This window comes from Helobdella robusta (assembly GCF_000326865.2).
Source record: "Helobdella robusta unplaced genomic scaffold HELROscaffold_88, whole genome shotgun sequence".
NCBI classification, from domain to species: domain Eukaryota; kingdom Metazoa; phylum Annelida; class Clitellata; order Rhynchobdellida; family Glossiphoniidae; genus Helobdella; species Helobdella robusta.
The window spans coordinates 319,212-338,319 of record NW_008705503.1 but is presented as its reverse complement, the minus strand read 5'-3'; the positions used below and the strand labels follow the sequence as shown (position 1 = coordinate 338,319).

Below are 19,108 nucleotides of genomic sequence, written 5' to 3'. Positions count from 1 at the left end.
TTATTTTTCAATAAATATACAAACATGTATACAAAGTATATGATACAAACATATAACAAAACAGATACACGATCATACATTAAAAAAAACATACAAATGTACAACGGTAGATGCAAACATATGGTTACAAAATACATAGAAGTATACGTACAAACCTATATACAAAACTATATACAAACTGATATATACAAATATACATAAAATGTTTTTAATACAGATCAATAAATAGATGCAACATAAGTAGAAAAAAATTTTTGTATTTGTGTGTAAATACTAACAATACACTAAAGATGTTTCGAATGCAGATACAAACATTAATTATTGTATAAATACAAATATTATACAAATAAATCACCAAGTAAAATACATACATAGTTATGTGTTGTTACATAAGATATACATATGCGTGTGTACGTGTGCCTGTGTATGTGTGCCTGCGTGTGTGTGCGTGTGTGTGTATGTACAAAAGTATACAAAAATATACAAACATAGGTATGAGAATACCAAGACGTATTTAACATAACAAGCGTCATTATCTTGAGTTCTAATTAAACTTTTATTTTTCATTATAGGTACATTAATTAGAATCCTCATCTCATCGCCATCATTGAAATCACCATGATGGTGAACATCATAATTTCAAACATCATCATCTCCAACACCATAACCGCCATCATCGTCATCGTCGTCATCATCGCCGTCATCTTTACATGTAACCATGCCAACGACGACAATGATGACATTGAATGAACAGGTGAATTGAACTTAATCAAGGTGTATATAGATATATATATATGTGTGTGTGTGTGTGTTTGTGTGTGTGTGTGTGTGTGTGTGTGTGTGTGTGTGTGTGTGTGTGTGTGTGTGGTGTGGTGTGTATATGTAGGAAGGGGACCATATTATATACAGTTTTGTATGAATTCTACCGAATTGTTGGCATTAATCGATTTAAAGTATGTCTTTTCAATTTTCCTTACTAGAATTTTCTGGAAATTGTCCAATTTATTGAAAATAGAATTATTATCCAAATTCATCGTGAAAATTTGTTAGAAATAACACCGTTATCATCCAAATGAACTTCGAGCCAATAAGAAGAGCGATGATGAACAGCGCGCAAATATAGCGCCTTACAAACAAACTACTGTGTGGGCTTTTTTCTAAAAAGCAAAAAAAAAGCAACTCTAAAAATGCTACTACAACAATCACTACTACTAATTTTTTTACTACGAACAAAACAACGAACGAACGAACGAACAAACGAACGAATGAATGAATGAATGAATGATAGACGTGGACAATTTAACAAGAGGAAAAGATACGGTAGATACGAACAATTCTTCCCAAAAACAATCCGGAATCTCAATGGTAGGCCAACCTCGCAGATCAAATTAGACGGTCACTTCGTTTAATTACTCAAAATTTTTGGTTTCGAAAGTTCAACGCCGAGTTTCAACAAAAAGACCGATAAACTCAAACACATGCCATCTACCATAAACGGATTAGACCTTAGGCTGGAAACTGCAGATTGTCGGCTGATTCATCCCACCGGAACCGGCTTTCAAATTTCGCACCTACGACAATCCTTTGACACAGATTGGGAGCAATCCGGACCGTTGAATCGGTGAGGGATTCAGTTAGGAGTACATTTCATTAAATTAGATGCATCGTTCTAAACGGTAGTTTTTAGCTATGTAACAATAGTTTTTAACACTGCCATAATAATAATAATAAAATGGCAATTATTATTATTATCGAGTTATTGTTGTTATTGATGATTTTGTTGTTGTTGTTGTTGTTTTTGTTGTTATAAATGATGTTATACAAATACAATGACACCAAGGCTATATTTTTATCTTTGGGTTGTCAGAATCTCTTGTATAAAAAGGTTAGAAGTAGCGAAGTCAGTAGCGAGGTATGAAGAGAAGTTGTAATGGTGATTCATGCTGCTACTTGGATTAGTTTAGCGTTTCTATTACTGTTGGCATTCAAATAAACGTTCAACAAAGTTTGCGTTTGAAGCAGTTGTGTTCATCTATCGGAAACCTTGAACCTACGGAATAAGGGTCTCACGTTTTACCAATAAGGAACACATAACGATTGTTGGAAGCTACAACACCAGCGTTGGAATATAGAGTAGAAATCTTTGAAGTTATAACATTGGTGCAGGTAGTGGCGAGTGTTAAAGATTACAACAATACAATTAAAATTAATTAAAATACAATTAAAATTAATTAAAATACAATTAAAATTAATTAAAATACCATTAAAATTGCATGTCTGCTTGTTAAATATACATAAAATGAACGCATATCTTGAAGAAACTCGTTTTTTGTTAGGATATGATGCACATTTTGCAATAAAAAAAACACCAATAAGTATACCAACCATTTCTCGCGTATATGTTGAGCCAGAAAAGATTAGTCCCGGTTTTGTCACTTGCTGCAATCATTGTCGCCTTCTCATCAGTGTTTCCTATTTCGGGAATCGATACGCCGAGTTCCCCACAGGACTTCCTACAATCTGAAAATGCTGAGGTTCCTATTAAAGTACAACAAAAAAATAAATCATTCAATCAATCAATGGTTTGATGTATCGATCAATGCACGGAGGGATGAATGATTGAACAAGTGAATGAATAAATAAACAAATGAATGAACGAACGAACGACTGAATGAATGAAAGATTAGTATAAAAATATTTATTAGAAAAATTACCCGGCAAAATTTGAAGACATAATCCAGAAATGCATTCATCGGCGCGGATCTCCCGTGAGTTGATACATGTAATTATGCAGAATCCTTGAATGATATGCAGAATCCTTGAATGATATGCAGAATCCTTGAATGATTGCATAAATGAATAAAAAATTAAATAAATAAATGAATGTATGAACGGATGAAAAATATTTTCAAACATACCAATGGTAGCAAGTTGCATGCTGTTTATCATTTATCATTTTCATGCTTAAATGTGAAAAATTTTCAGCTGAAAAATATTATTTTAAATAATTTCGATATTATTCTTTTCAACAAAAAAATATAATAATAATATTAACAACGATATTAATTATAGTAGCAAGGAAGAGATCAAATGCTTCGATAGCTTATAATTTTGGTGAACTGGCATCAAGTACATAGTTACGTAAAAGAATATTTTATACAAACACAATATTGTGTGTGTAACTGTGACACAGACACGCCACACACACACACACACACACACACACACACACACACAAATAAACACACCATATACATTTTCAAACACGCACAAACACATACAGTGACCCAAATATTTATTTATTCACCTTCAATCAATCAATCAATTAGCTTATAAAGCGCTATTTCCGCGATGTTCAACAGCGCTCCTCAATGAATTTTGCAAACAGATGGGTCTTGAGATCCGCTCTGAACTTCGCAAGTGATAGAGAAGTAGTCAGAGAAGGAGGTAGAGAGTTCCAGAGAAAAGGACCAGAAAAAGCAAAAGCAGATTTGGCGAAAGAGTGTTTAACACGAGTTAAGAAAAAGCGAGAAGAAGAAGACGATCGTAAACCGGGGCGTTTAGGTTCAATTAATATATCTGATAAGTACTTAGGAAATAATTTAGATTGAGACTTATACATGTACGTGCAAATTTTAAAAATAATTCTATATTTTATAGGTAGCCAGTGCAAGAGAACAAGATATGGAGATATATTAGAAAAGAAAGGGGCACGAGCAACTAGACGAGCAGCAGAGTTAAAAGCTTTACTTAAAGGATAGAGTATAGAGTCAGGAAGACCATAGTAGAGCGAGTTACAATAATCAATCCTAGATAAGACTAACGAAGTAACAAGAAGGAGAAGAGTAGGAACATCAAGAAAAGGCAAAAGTTTTTTATTCTACGTAGATAAAAGTAAGAGCTTCTAGCAATTTTAAATAAATTTATTTTAAATAAATACTTTAAGATATGCTTTAGTATATTTAATTGCTATCAATGTTACAATAGCTAGCTTCTCTTCATTCTTTCTATAATTACTATTATTAATTTTTTTATTTTCAACTTATTATAACTATTATTATTATTATGTTAAAAAAGATGTAATAATTTTACGAAATTCCAAGAAATGAATCAACATCGTTTCTGGATGTTTTCAAAAACTTTAGAGGAGTTAATCAATCTTCCAAAAACTCTTCCTCAGATGCTTCTTCAGAAGTTCTTCAAAGAAATTTAGCAATTGGCCTTTCTTTGCAGTAGCATCTCCACGGCATAACGTACTTCGACCATTTTTTGAAGCTGACATTGTCGATTGTTGGAAAAAAAATTTGAAGGAGCTAACGTATCTAATAAATATTGCAAAATATATCAAGCCCTACTACATCGATCAACCACGTTGTTTAATCTCTATCCTTGCTAAAGTTTTGTTACATAAATTATCAAAATTGCGCTCTACTTCTTATGAGAGTTAATATGTATGATTGCCTCATTCAGAAATTGCGAAGAAGTTGCTATTTAACTACAACACTTTTTTTATTCCAAAAATGACTCAATTGAATTAAAAAAAAAATTTTTTTAATTATTTTTTAATTGATTTAAAGGTTCTATCTATACTGTAATGAATGTTTATTTGTTCTGTAACAGACAAAAAGATGCCAAAAAAGATTTGTCAAGAAGGGGATACATATCCAAAACCTTCAAAACTACTTCAATCAATCAATCAATCAATTAGCTTATAAAGCGCTATTTCCGCGATGTTCAACAGCGCTCCTCAATGAATTTTGAAAACAGATGGGTCTTGAGATCCGCTCTAAACTTCGCAAGTGATGGAGAAATAGTTAGAGAAGTTATTTTTCATCAATTAAGTTTAGATTGTATAAATAAAACTGTTAATGTTTAAGGCTTTGAATACAACCTTACAAAAATGAATTTTTTTTTTTGCAAAAATTGTTCCTATCACTCTTTGTGTTCAGAAGCCTTAGTATGTTAAGTCAGAGTGTAATACACATGTTTGTCTTTATAGCATGCGTGTGCTTCTGCTACATGTGGAGGATAGTATAAATTGTTTTAATTGATTGTCGACCAAAAAATTTCGCTGGTTTACTTTGTGGTATTAGGTTTTTACGTGAAATCCAGTTAACGTCGGTAAGTCATGAGATGCTAAAAGTTGGTTGCATCATGTATGATTTAAATAGATTTTACTTTTACCCATTCAAATTCGCCATATTAAAAATGTCGTCCATTGTTATTTTTATGCGTTCATTAACGTACTTTTTTCGTTTGCGAAACGTTATTCGAATATAACGTCAAGCTTTTGATGCCGATTAGTTTTAAAATAAATTTTGCGTTTATGGTCTCGCCATATATGATTGAGTTATTTTTTTAATTTCATTTTTGAGTGGGTCCTTTTTCAACTACTCCTTGGTCCTCCTGGTCCTGCTTCTCTGGAATTTATTTATCAATCACTCTCGAAAAAGAAAAAATATGAATAGTTTGATGCAGTTGAGCATTGTTGCTCAGAGTTGCTTGGCAGACGATTATTTTGACTCTGATTCAACGTTTCATTCTCCCAAGTAGACTTAATTTTTATCTTTGTTTTAAAAATTTTATTTTCAAGTTAAATTTTACCAGGAATTTCTAGACTAGAAACTAATTATTTATTTATTAATAATATTTATGTAACAAAAGTATTGTGAAAAAAGCTAGATAAAACTTTACTTAGAAATTTAATTAAACTGTTTTCTTAACTAGATAAAACTTTACTTAGAAATTTAATTAAACTGTTTTCTTCTCAAAATAAAGGAAACAGGTGTTGGATACAATCAAATGTGAAAGGGCTGATTCAAATAATTTCTACTGTGGTTCTTATACCATGCTCCCATATCCAGTTGGTAGTTTATTTAAAGAATTAAACTGCTGTAATTTGTTCAACAGCTTTCAGAAAATAAATATTTACATGATTTTAGAAATACAAATTTTGTTTTTTTAGGATCATAGCTATGCCAAGCTTTCCCCACCTTGTAATTTTGTCAGATGTGAAGATAATTTGAGTCTGGATCTAGCAGACTGTAACATTTTGTGTCCAGTTGCTGTGGCCCCAACATTTCAACAAAATGTAAATACCAATAATGTAACATCTTCAAATGTTGTTTCTTCAACTAATTCAGAGAATTGTTGGGAGGGCAGTGTTACAAGATGCATTTGTGAGTTTGAACATGATGATGGCTACATGATATGCTGTGATAGATGCAGGTTTGTGGAGCTTTTTCATATCACTATTATTACACATCAATAATTCAATTTAAAACAACTTTATTTTATCAATTTCCATATAAAGCTAAAAACATACATTTATTTTCTCATACAAAAAAAGTGTGTGGCAACATGTAGATTGCATGGGAGTTGATAGACTGAACATACCAGACATTTATCTCTGTGAACTCTGTGAGCCAAGAGAGGTAGATAAACATTATGCCATCAGGTGTCAAGCCAGAAAAAGAGAATTATTACGTTAGTGGCTTTTATAATTTCAATCATATTTTTTTTCATTTATTTAAAACAAAGCCTAAGCTTGCTGTATGACCTGGATCAAATGAAGCATAATTGTAAAATGAAATAAAAAAAAAGTCAAGCATAAATCAAATTATATCATTCTAATTGTTTTATGTCTGTAGACCAAATATTTATAATGTTTGAATGGTATAGCAGATTCTGTGTCATTTGTGAATAAATTTACTATCTTTTTTAATTTACTTCAATTGTTATAAACAATTAGAATTTCATAAATTTTTATTGGGAACTTACTTGATTCATTCAATTATTAACTATATTTTTAATTTTATATTAATTCATATTTTATAATTTTTTTTATTTTTTTTGTCAAATTGACTCATGTTATATTTTTATTTTCAGTCAACTCTCTCCTTTTTTGTTGTTTGTCTACACATTTTTAAATTGGTTACATATGTAGTTTTTGTTTTTTTGTCTTGTCACAGACTATGTTGAATTTTTTAAGAGTCTGAATTATTCATTTTTACGATAATATTCTATTCATTCATTTATTTATCCTTTTATTCACCTAATGTTCTCTATTAATTTCCCTTTTTTGCATGTCAAGTTTTTTCTCTATCCATGAAAAATTTAAATTATTCAACAATAAATAATATTCTTATAAAAAAAATTTTCCACAGTATCTCAAAAATTGGACTCTAGTGACACAGACACAGAGGAAGATGTTAAGCCAAAAAAGATGATGATGAAAAAAAAGATGATGATGGTGAAGAAGAAGATGATGATGATGAAGAAGAAAAAGGAGAACAAGAGGAATCAGTCAGTTGATGCTGTGCTAGATCAGACTTTAAAATCTTCTCATCACAACAAGATGGCAGGCCAGGCTTTTCCCAATAAGGTTCTGCCACTTCTTTTAATTTCATTCATCTCTTTGATTAATACTCTTGATGGTTTTATTGTTATTTTAATCACTGGCTTCATCGTGATTTAGTTTTTTTTTATGGCTGTTATTTTTTTTCATTTCTATTTTCAATCTGTGTATAATTTAATCTTTTTCAATATTGATTATAATTTTTACTGTTGCTTTATAACCATAAATGTTACCCTTACCTTTCGTCACGTTTCTATTATTCTTATTTTTAACTGAACAATCACTATCAATCTTTTTTCTCATGGCTCAGAAGCAAAGAAGGTTGTCTGGCAAACAGCATCAACAGCAGCAGCATCACCACCAAGCTCCTACTTCACCACTTGCAAGAAGAATGATTTCACCAACAAAACAACACACATCACCGACATCGTGGTTGTCATCATCTTCAGCAGCCACTCCATCTGCAACAACGTCAGCAGCAGCTACTGCAGCAGCAACAACAGCTCTCAGAACCCAAGCTATAACATTCAAAATGATGGAATGCCCAAATGAATACAGTTCATTGTTCATTGAGAAGTACAATTCACTACTGGTTCCCGGCATCGTTTTTGATAGAGGATTTGACATGCTGGCCTATTCATCGTCATTTCCATCGTCATCCTCTATGTCACCATCTTCACTGCATCACCATGACAGCAGCAGCAACTGCAACAGTAGCTGTGGTAGTTCACTGGTAGCTGCTTCTATTTTGCAGATATCAGCTAATATTAAGGTAGTATGCAATCATTTTTTTTTTTTTAGCTTTATTTGCTTTGGGTTTTTTTGATGTTGAGTGTTGTGAAGTGTTGTTTGTTTGTTTGTGTTTCATTGTTTGTATGTTGTTTCTTGTGATGTTGTTTTGGTGTTATTATTTTTGATGTAGAAATATTTTTGAAAATGTGGATGATAATGTTTTAATGTTTTATTTTTGTTGTTTGTAAGGTTGTATGATTTGCTGTAATATTTTTGGTACAATGATTATTGCAATGTTTGAACATGGTGGTGACTATTGTATTTAAAATGATTGTGATCATAAATTTTACTGTAATTAGGCTGAAGGGTTAGAAGCCACAGTTGATATAGAATGTGGGCAGCCAATCATAGAATACAAAGGAAAAATTATGCTAAAAAATGAAGTCAACAATCAAACAAGGTCTCAAATTGTCTTTGTCTGTCTGTCTGTCTGCTTGTCTGTTTGTTTGTTTAATTGTTTGTCTGTCCTACTTCTGCTTGTGTTGTCTGTCTATGTTTGTACCTGTGTTTATGTCTGCAAGTCTTGGTCTGCCTATGTTTAATTTACACTAGTATTATTAATATGTTATTCACTATTGACATTCCTCAGAGGATTGCACTGTGATTAAATGCTTTTGTTGAACAAATAACTTTTTAACTCTCTTCTGAAATCTTTTCCTGGAACAATTTGCTTCAATCTTGACAAATTAATGTCTTTGTTTTTATAAAGAAAGACATAGCATGATGTAGATGAAACTTACGTTTATAGAATTGGTAATGATATGATGGTGATGTTAATAATTGTTAGATAGATAGATAGATAGATAGATAGATAGATAGATAGATAGATAGATAGATAGATAGATAGATAGATAGATAGATAGGTAGGTAGGTAGGTAGGTAGGTAGGTAGGTAGGTAGGTAGGTAGGTAGGTAGGTAGGTAGGTAGGTAGGTAGGTAGGTAGGTAGGTAGGTAGGTAGGTAAGTAGGTAGGTAAGTAGGTAGGTAGGTAGGTAGGTAGATAGATAGATTTATTTGTTTGTTTATCCACAAATTACAAAAAGGAAATAAAATTGTAGATTTATTAAAAAGAAAGAAATTGAAATTGTAGATTTACCAAAGATGAGATAAGGCTTGAAAGATTAAAATAATATTAGACTCAGAATTATAAACGATGATACGATAATGATGACGATGATGATGATCTTGCAATTAACAGTAGTTTATCCATGGTGGAGGTTATGAATTACGTCCTAAGGTATGTGTCATCATCAGCAACATCATCCCCGTCGTCATCAGCGTCTTTCCTGGACGTCTGCATCAACCCACATGTTTTTGACAATCACCTCATCAAGCTCATCAAGAGATCCACAAATCCTAATACAAAGGTCTGTGTTGTTGTTGTTGTTTTGATGATGTTGATGATGCGGTCGGTGACGTCACATTGATGTCATGTTGATATCTTATTCTGCTTTTTCATGTTGTTTATAGTTTAAAAATATTATTTTCTAGTTTACCTTCACATTTTCAGTCACCTCTTTTTTTTTGTAACACGCATATTCTATATGGCTATTACTCAACTGCATATTTTTATGATTAATTAAAGTTAAAAAAATAATTGTACAACTGGCACTTCACTGAAATGTTTGCAGCTGGTCCACTTTTTTGATGCTGACAACAAGTTGAGATTCGTCGTCTGTAGTTGCTGCAACATAACTCGAGGCACACAGATCACGTTGCCTCTAAACTTCAGCAACAGCAACAACATCAGTAGCAGGAATGACAACGTCATCAACAACATCAGCAACAACAACATGATCATTGCTAGCAACAACAACAACAACAACAGCAGCAGCAGTAACAGTAGAAGTGTCAACAGTTTTAAACAAAGGTCATTAAATGATTTTGTTTTTTATGATTGCTGTAATTGTTATCATCATTGTAACTGCTGTTGTTAATATCATCTCATTCATCCATACTGTACAATTATCATCATTGTTATTGTTGTTATATTCATTACTGAAAATGTGCATTCATTTATCCACAGGTCTGCCGTTAGGAGCTGCAGCAAGAATGATGACGTCGGCGATGAGGACGACGATGAGGAGGATGATGATGGAGGTGGTGGTGATGATGACGGTGATGACGGTGGTGGCGGTGGGAGAAAAAGAGATAATGATGAAAAGAGAGGGACTGATGATAGAAAGATGGAAGAAGTTGTGAGAAGGAGAAGGAGAAAAAGAAAGATGTCTTCTGCTATAAAGGTTTAAAAGCCATTGTTCCTCTTGATGTAATTGTGTGTTGCAATTGCAAGGTTTTTTTTTGTGTTGGTGCTGTTGTATATTGGTTCAGCAAACAAACACACACACGCACGCACACACAAACAAGCAAACATACATGAACATACGTGTTTGTTATATCTCGTTCATTAGTAATAAATTTTTTCTGGTAGGTTGAAGTAAAAGAGGCAAGTGGCAGATTACTAAACAGTGATGGTGTGGCTTCAGATAATGGCGGACATGTTGATAATTATGATAATAATTATAATTATTACTCCAGTAATAATTATAGTAGTAACAAAAATAGCGATGTAAAGATTGAGTGTAATAAACGTTTTAAAAAGCACGATGAAGATGATGCTAATGTGAAGGTCGAGTGTAAAGACAGCAATGATGATGAGGAGAGGGATAATGATGAAGATGCTGAAGATGATGATGACAAGAAAAATGATAGTGGTACCATCGATGTGCTAACATCATCTCCACCTCACTCATCACCTTCACCACAACAGTTCAAAAGTAATAAGCATTGTAAATCCCCATTCGAGCAGCAAAACAACAACCACAAGCTTTCACAAGAGCAACAACAACAACAGCAGCAGCAACAACAACAACAATTCCAACGACAAAGACGTACATCGAGGTCGAAATCATTAAAGGAAGTCGATAAGAGGAGAAAAAGTAGTGAGACGGACTCTTCATTTCATGACAACAGCATCATCAACAGCAGCAGCAGCAGCAAAAACACATCAAACGTAAGAAATACTACTACCACCACCAGTGACAACAGCAACAAAAAGATATTGAATGTTGTCAAGAGAAAAACAGTTTCATTGATTGAATCAGATTCACAGGCCCACAAAGCATCCCAATCGACATCATTATCGTCGCCGACGTCGTCGTCGTCGTCATCACTTCTTCAACAATCTGCTGACAAAAAACTGGTTTGTAATGCTTAGTTTGAATTGCTCACTTTTCAGCTTCTCTAAAAATTGGTATATTGTAAGTAAATCAACATAATGTGGTTGGTGGGCTAGCACATTGTTCTTATATGCTGGAGTTGTTTCTTTAAAATTGTATTACATTGTAACGACATTTATAACTCAACACAATGTCTGAAATTATTATTATTATTGCTATAATCATTATTTTCATTATTTATATTATATATTATATTATTATAATTATTATTTTCATGTATTTGAAGTCAAGAGAAGAGAAGAAGCTAGAGGCAATTATGAAGGCGTTCGAAAGGATCGACAGAAAGAACGAGAAGAAGGTGATGAAGGAAGAAAAGAAGAATAATATTAATAATAATAATAATATAAATAATAATATGAATAATATTAACAATAATGATCATGAGATGATGAGCAAACAACATAAGAAGCAGAGGATGAAAAATAAAAAGCCTGTCCCAACACTCAAAGGTTGTTGCTAAATCTCTAAATACCAAGTGCTGATTGTGGCGACGACGATGATGATGATGATGATGATGATGATTGTGACGACGATAATGATGATGATTGTGGTGGCCATGATGATGATGATGATGATCAGAAAATGATTATACCTTTAGGTTATTTAAAACCATTTTAGGTAAACACTTTTGAGTTCGTTATTTATTTAAAGATTTAACAAAATTTGAGAAAAAATTAGCTTTTGCAAGATAGAAAATAAAATAAAAACAGATAAACAGCTCAAGTGTGTGACAAAGAGGTCAACATCCTACCACCTTGCCGCGACTACGCTTACTACGACTGCTTGCAGTAGTACAACAACACCAGCTACAAATACAAATGTCACTGATAGCAACGTCTGTGATGATGATGATGGTGGTGATGAGGATGATGATGAAATCAAAAGCGTAGCTAATGGTGGCGACGATGACGAAGATGAAGATGATGAAGATCGCCAGATAAAAGTTGAAGATGACGACGATGACAAGAATGACGCTAATGCTGCTGCTGCTGCTGATAGTGATGATGCAAATGATGACTTCAGTGGAAAGAAGAACTATGGGGTGATATAAAATATTCATTCCATCTTTTATAATTTATAGTAATGTAATCATCAAAATCAAAATAATTAAATTAATAATAAAAATGATGTTAATACCAATTAGTCAAATATTGCAAACTGAGATGATGTGTATGCGGTTTTGAATGTTCATTTTGGACATTCTTGTGTTAGCTAATTCCAGATCAAGCAGTGCTAACTGATATGATTGTGTGTGACACGCAGGCTTCATTTTTCTTTCTAATTTGGTGAATTTGATTGGTTGCTATGTTATAATTTATATTATATTACGAATTTTCGTTGTTTACATTATTATGAATAATTTTGTTTTTCAACGTGTTTGAGGCTCCTTTAGTTACAACTTCATCACCATTATTGTAACAAAAATGGATATAAATTTATAATTGATACACTGCAGTTGTCTTATAATGTACAAAATTCACTTTAAACATTTATTTACTTGCAGGCTGATAAAAAGATAGAAAGAACTAGGTTATTTATAACTGTATTGTTAGCTGCCTTGTTAGCTGTGCCGTCGTTCGTTGTTGTTGTTGTTGTTACTGTCAACTGTGTTGTTGTGGCGAACTCTGTGATGTTATTTTGTTGTGACACGTTGCAGGTTGCATTGTTGTTGTATGTTGTAGTTGTTGTTCTCTTAGATATTCTTTTCAGTTTTGTTAATTGTGTTATATTATGCTGTTCATTGATTGTGATGTGAGCAGTACTTGTTTATGTATATATCTATTGCAGGTATAATAAATCCATTTTCTACATGCACTCCTACAATAATTTTATACCGTAAATAAATTTACCACTAGGAGCTGCAGAAGGGATGGGCTTACGGTGAAAAAGAAAGGTACAGCAAAGAATAATTGTAATCTCACTACAAATTTGACATTAACTTCTCTATCTTCGACATTAATTTCATCAACCACGACAACAGTAGCACCACATGTCAAGGTGATGTTTTTTGGTTTAACTCGCGGTTTTATTTGTATATCTTTATGTATAATAGATGGTATGTACACATATTTCAGTGTACATTTGTATGGTTTTCATGTGTACTAATCATATATCTATGTTTGTGTACTGTATGTATGCATATATGTATGTATTTGTATGTTTGTTTGTATGTTTGTGTGCTTGACATACTTGTGCATAATTCATAAAGGCACCAGGCCAGAAAAAATTGGACAGCAGTCATAAGAAGCAACAGCAATCCTCCAGTAAATCAAATGTTGTCAAACACAGCATCAACGATGATGATAAGGATGAGGAGGGCGTCATAGATGCGGCCGCTATCGCCACTGCTGCTGCTGCTGCTGCTGCTGTTGTTGGTGATAAAGATAGCTTGGCAAATGCCAATGAAAGTGATAAAAACTTAACCAAGATAATATTAATCAGTCAGCAGCAGCAAGCATCTTCTTCTTCGTCATTCTCATTATCACCATCAACGTCATTCTCATCATTGCCACATCACATTCACTCACCAAAAACTACGTCATCATTTTCACTATCGTCATCCGCGACGACAGCCACGACATCAGCGTCATCGTCTTCATCACTGCCACCATTATCGCCATTCCCTACCGTTATATCTGCTGACAGCAATCAAAGCTTTACGAAAAAAGTTTGTAGTATGCTCCTCATTACCAAATTGTGTATCAGTTCTGTGTTTCCTTTATTTACCTCATTTCTCTCTCTCTCTCTCTCTCCCTCTCTCTTTATATATATGTGTGCGTGTGTTTGTGTGTGTATGTGCGTGTGTTGTGTGTGTTTTTAAATTTTTAATTTATTTTTCTAATTAAAATAAAACTAGTGAAAATTTCAACAGAGATGGCTGAGGCAGGCAATAAATGAGTCAAGTGAAATGAACCAATTAGCAGCAGCAGAAGAATTAGGTCATTGTAACTTAGTTACATCATTTGCTCCACTTAAGAAGAGGAGGTTGACAGTTGAGGAAGATGTTTATTTTCCTACTACGGCTTTTGCTGCTGCTGCTGCTGCTGCTGCTACTACTAATACTACTACTACTACTGTCGTCAGTTCTGCTACTAACACAGACCCTCACAGCTCCATCCTTTTAAATGATAATTGTAATAGTAATCTAAAAGTTGGTGATAATAATGATGGTAGCACGAGTAGTAATGTTACGATGGACAGTTCATTAATGCAATCAAATTTAAGAACAGTATTTTTGACGGCAACAAATGTTGTAACGGCATCAACTACATCAGCTACAACAACTACAACTACATCAGCTACAACTACATCAACGACGTCAACATCAACTTTCTATCCAATCAAAGATCATTTGACGAAAGGTTTTAGTGCTTCAGCTTTTACAACATCAACTACAACACTTTCTTCTTCATTTTCAATGCTTGCAACTGCATCATTATCATCATCAGCAGCAGCACAAATAACCTCGTCGTCAATACTATCATCATCATCATCAACAACAACAACAATTCCATCACCATCTTTGTTTCTGCCATCATCATCATCATCATCGTTACCAGCAACAGTTTTTTTATCAGCTTCCAATGAAATGTCACTGACATTGGGACCATCTACATGTGATTTTACAGCATCATCAAAAACATCAGCAGCAACAACATCAGCCAGACTAACATTAACAAAGACATCAACAACAGTTGAACCAATTCTGTTGACTTTTTTCACGACAGCTTCAACAGTAATAGCAACAACGGTCTTGACGCCAACATCATCCCTACCAGATTTATGTTGTAATACATACACTGCTGTTTCTCCAATCAGAGCATCATCTTTATCACCTGAAACCTCCACATCTTCATCATCCTCATCCTTCTCTTCGCCATCGTCCTTGTTGGTTCTTCCTGTGCTGGCTCAAGCACAGGCAACATCAGCAACATCATCAGCAGCAGCAGCGATGTCATCAAATACTTCACCACTTCTACTACCATCATCAACAATAATAGCCACACCATCGTTGCCAGCATCATTATCTCCATCGAAACAACAGCAGCAGCAGCAACAACAAACAACTACAACGTTATTAATGTCACCAGTGATTTCAAATTTGCTGACATTATCACCATCTACTTTGTTGTTGTCAAATGCACCATCTTCGTCATTGACGACATCGTCATCTTCCTTAATGACAACACTTTCACCGCCATCTTCATCACTATTACCTCTATCATCATCATCTTCTTCTTTACTATTATCACCATCATCTTCATCGTCACGTCTGTTCACGTCAAATATGATGACATACGCACCATCCCATCGTGGGCATTTTCCACAATTGGTGACGAGTTATGTCGTCCCGACAACAACAACATCAACAACATTAATGTCGCCAACATCAACTGGTTTTTACAACAACACCAGCAACACTTTCATCAATTCATCTTCATCATCGAGTACTAAGAAGAAAGTAAAGTTACAAAAAATAACTGTTGTTGTTGTGTCTGTTGTTGGTTATATTTGTTTTGTGTTGTTGTTGATGTTGATGTTGTTGTTGTTGTTGTTGTTATTGTTGTGGTTGTGGTTGTGGTTGTTGTCATTCGTTTCTGTGGTGAAATTTACTCTCCATAAAAAAAACTGTTCATAATTTTAAATATCAGATGTTGAAAACAATTACAACACAACAGATGTCATTGTCAGAGTACAGAAACAGGATGAAGATATCCGTCAACACTTCATCATCAGCAGCAGCAGCCGCGACAACTTCGTCGTCGTCGTCGTCATCATCTCCACATCTCTTCTCATCCTCATCACCACCCCCACCACCTTCTTTCATGTCCCCAGTCAGCCAGAATCACGATCTTTTCTCACCTACTCTTCATCGTCTTTATCGTCATCAGCGGCATTCGTCGTCCTCTCCACCGACGACAATGACGTCATCATCGATGGCATCATCTGGACCATATTCAACTTTGGACCCGCGCATAAGCCGCCACACTCAGCACTTGAATCACTCTCACCCTCCGAGATTCGACGATGACGGTCGCGGCGACAATGGGGCCGTTCTCCTCGATTATTACGTCGGCAATGAGGATGAAGATAACGATGACGTCATTGGGGATTTCATTGCTGCTGGTAGTGCTGTAGAGATACGAAGTCTATCTACGTCATCGTTGTCAAGAGGTATGAAGAGCTGGTGATGTTGGTGATGTGGTGATTATGTATATGATGGTGGTTGCTTGAATCATCATCACAGGCAGGTCCAAGAATAACTGTGCAGTGATGAGGGAGAAGAAAATGCTGATGACGACCCGAACATCAACTGCGCCGACGATGATGTCCATGAAGAATGCAGGCTGGATGTTCGAAGATACGGCCGCTGAAAAAGTTCTTATCAATAAGTCGTTGACTCTCACCGAGAGGCTGAAATTAGAATTCGGAGTTGATGCACACGACGATGGTTGGCATAAAATTGTGTGTGTGTGTGTGTGTGTGTGTGTGTGTGTGTGTGTGTGTGTGTGTGTGTGTGTGTGTGTGTGTAAATCTAACTGTTCTAGATGTATTAAAATGTAATAATAAATTACTCTTTAGAAGCTGCTGTGTCCTGTGAATATTCAGACTCATCAGCGACATTCATAACATCATCATCATCAGCAACACTGACAACAGCAGCAGCAGTCACGACGGATGCAACATCACTGCTGACAGCAACAACGCCACCACCTCCTCCAACAGCAGCAGCAACAACAGTCTCAACAACGACACCAACATCAGCAACAACATCGGCAACAACATCACCTAGGATGAAATGTTGGAGGAGACAAGATAAATCCATTCCACATGGTATCACATCAACGACCTATGAGGATGACTATGGTGATGATAGCAACAACAATAACAATAATCAACTAGCGAAATCAATTCAACACAGGAGCAAGAAGGATAACAACAGCAACAAAGACGACGACGACAGCAAGCAGTTGAGAGAACGACAACAACAAAACCACCATCACCAGCACCATCGCCGCTGCATCTCACTGAAGTCTAATTCAGGTTCCAACATCACTTCCGCTGCCACTGATGGCGTTCACGACGCTCCTAAGTTAGTTGCAGTTAATGATGATAATGATGTTGAAGATGAGGAGGAGGAGGATGAGGACGATGATGGAAAGTGCTACCGATATGAGAAACCCTCCCTGGTAGAGAGTGAAGTTGATGGCTATTTCGATGATTATTACGGAGACAGTAGGAGGGCGTTCCGAGGTTACAATGGTTCCTCATCTGCTCACTCGTCGTCGTCGTCGACCTCGTTGCTGCTGCTACCAGTAAATAATAGTAGTAGCAGCAGCGGTGGTGGTAGTAGCAGCAGAGGTCGCTGCCAAGATGCAATAACGAGAGGAGGGATATATGATGATGAAAAAGTATACAGTGGTGGGGGTGGTAGTAGTAGGAAGTATGCCACGTCATCGTCGTTATCCCATCATCGTAGTAACAACAGTTACTACCGGCACCATCCCTACCATCATTTTCCTCCATCATCTGCTGACCCGTACAACAACAGCAACAACAACAGCAGCAGACGTGAGTACAGAGAAGAGATGCATCATCATAGCTCACAAAGTAGATCTCCATTGGCTCGCTACCAACAACACAGACGGCGACAACAACAACACTTCCAGCATCATCAATACTACCAACAGCAACAACAGCAGCAACAACAACATTCACCTAGATATATCTCAAATGCCCGGGATAGAATGATCAATAAAAACAAATGAATATAATGATGTTCGGTGCATGTGTGTATGAGCATAGATGTGTGTGTGTGTACGTGTGTATGTGTGTGCGTATTTGTGTGTGTATTATGTGCATAAATTGTGTACATGTGTAAAGATGCGTATGTGTGTGTACATAATTGTATATTTCATTATAATATTGACCATTCAACTATTAAATATACAATATTTAATGTACAATACATGTTATATATAATGTTGCTCTTCTTTATAACCTGTACATATGTTACATGTTAGATTGTTCCTCAATAGTATAATTATATTGTTGATCAGATCAGTTAGTTGTCTTTTAACTTTTATAAAAATATATATGTGTGTATTATTGTTTTGTTTTGTTGCTGTTCAAATTTTCAATTATCTTATTTATTTCCATTATTTGTTTGTTTTTTTTGTTACAGCTCATTATATGACTATAACATACATACATATGTCATGCTTTGTTTTACTTTGTATATGTGTGTATACGCTCGTAGGAAGGGGTCGTCCGCGATTGGGATGGAGAGAGCAGGTGGAGAAGGACAGGGTGAAAGCGGGGTTGCGTGATACTGAGGCGAGTGACAGATGTGGATGGCGTCGAGGGGTATTTCGGTTTCATCATAGGTAGCCAAACGGCAACCCCCGATCTCGGGGAAAATGTCGTCTAAACGTGTGTTGTTGTTGTTGTTATGTGTGTATACGCTCGACACACAGACATTCACACACACACACACACACACACATTACATATATACACACATACACATACATTCGTTTTACATACATTTACTTATATATTATAAACTAGTTATTTCTAATAATTTCTCTCATTTTGTTATTTATTATTCCATATTGTTTTATTCACAACGTATATTTATAACAATAATTATTGTTATATTATTATTGTTTGTTATATTATTTTTATTATTTTTATTGATTGTTGTTAGTTTTAGTATT

The 19,108-nt window shown here is 34.8% G+C and overlaps 2 protein-coding genes across 2 annotated transcripts; both read left to right on the top strand.

Annotated features, from left to right (window-relative positions):
• Positions 1 to 5,460: 5,460 nt before the first annotated feature.
• HELRODRAFT_182558 (hypothetical protein) lies at positions 5,461 to 12,438 on the top strand (the record flags this gene model as incomplete). Its single annotated transcript, XM_009032806.1, has 13 exons — positions 5,461 to 5,549; positions 5,779 to 5,863; positions 5,966 to 6,228; positions 6,350 to 6,486; positions 7,167 to 7,384; positions 7,668 to 8,129; positions 8,449 to 8,549; positions 9,347 to 9,515; positions 9,780 to 10,018; positions 10,175 to 10,391; positions 10,580 to 11,350; positions 11,614 to 11,836; positions 12,098 to 12,438. The coding sequence occupies 13 exons, from the start codon at positions 5,461 to 5,463 to the stop codon at positions 12,436 to 12,438; spliced, it is 3,315 nt and encodes a 1,104-aa protein (XP_009031054.1).
• Positions 12,439 to 13,714: 1,276 nt separating this feature from the next.
• On the top strand, positions 13,715 to 18,140 carry HELRODRAFT_182557 (hypothetical protein; the record flags this gene model as incomplete). Its single annotated transcript, XM_009032805.1, has 8 exons — positions 13,715 to 13,795; positions 14,589 to 14,749; positions 15,804 to 15,849; positions 16,067 to 16,222; positions 16,280 to 16,562; positions 16,636 to 16,839; positions 17,154 to 17,825; positions 17,941 to 18,140. The coding sequence occupies 8 exons, from the start codon at positions 13,715 to 13,717 to the stop codon at positions 18,138 to 18,140; spliced, it is 1,803 nt and encodes a 600-aa protein (XP_009031053.1).
• Between the last annotated feature and the right edge of the window lie 968 nt (positions 18,141 to 19,108).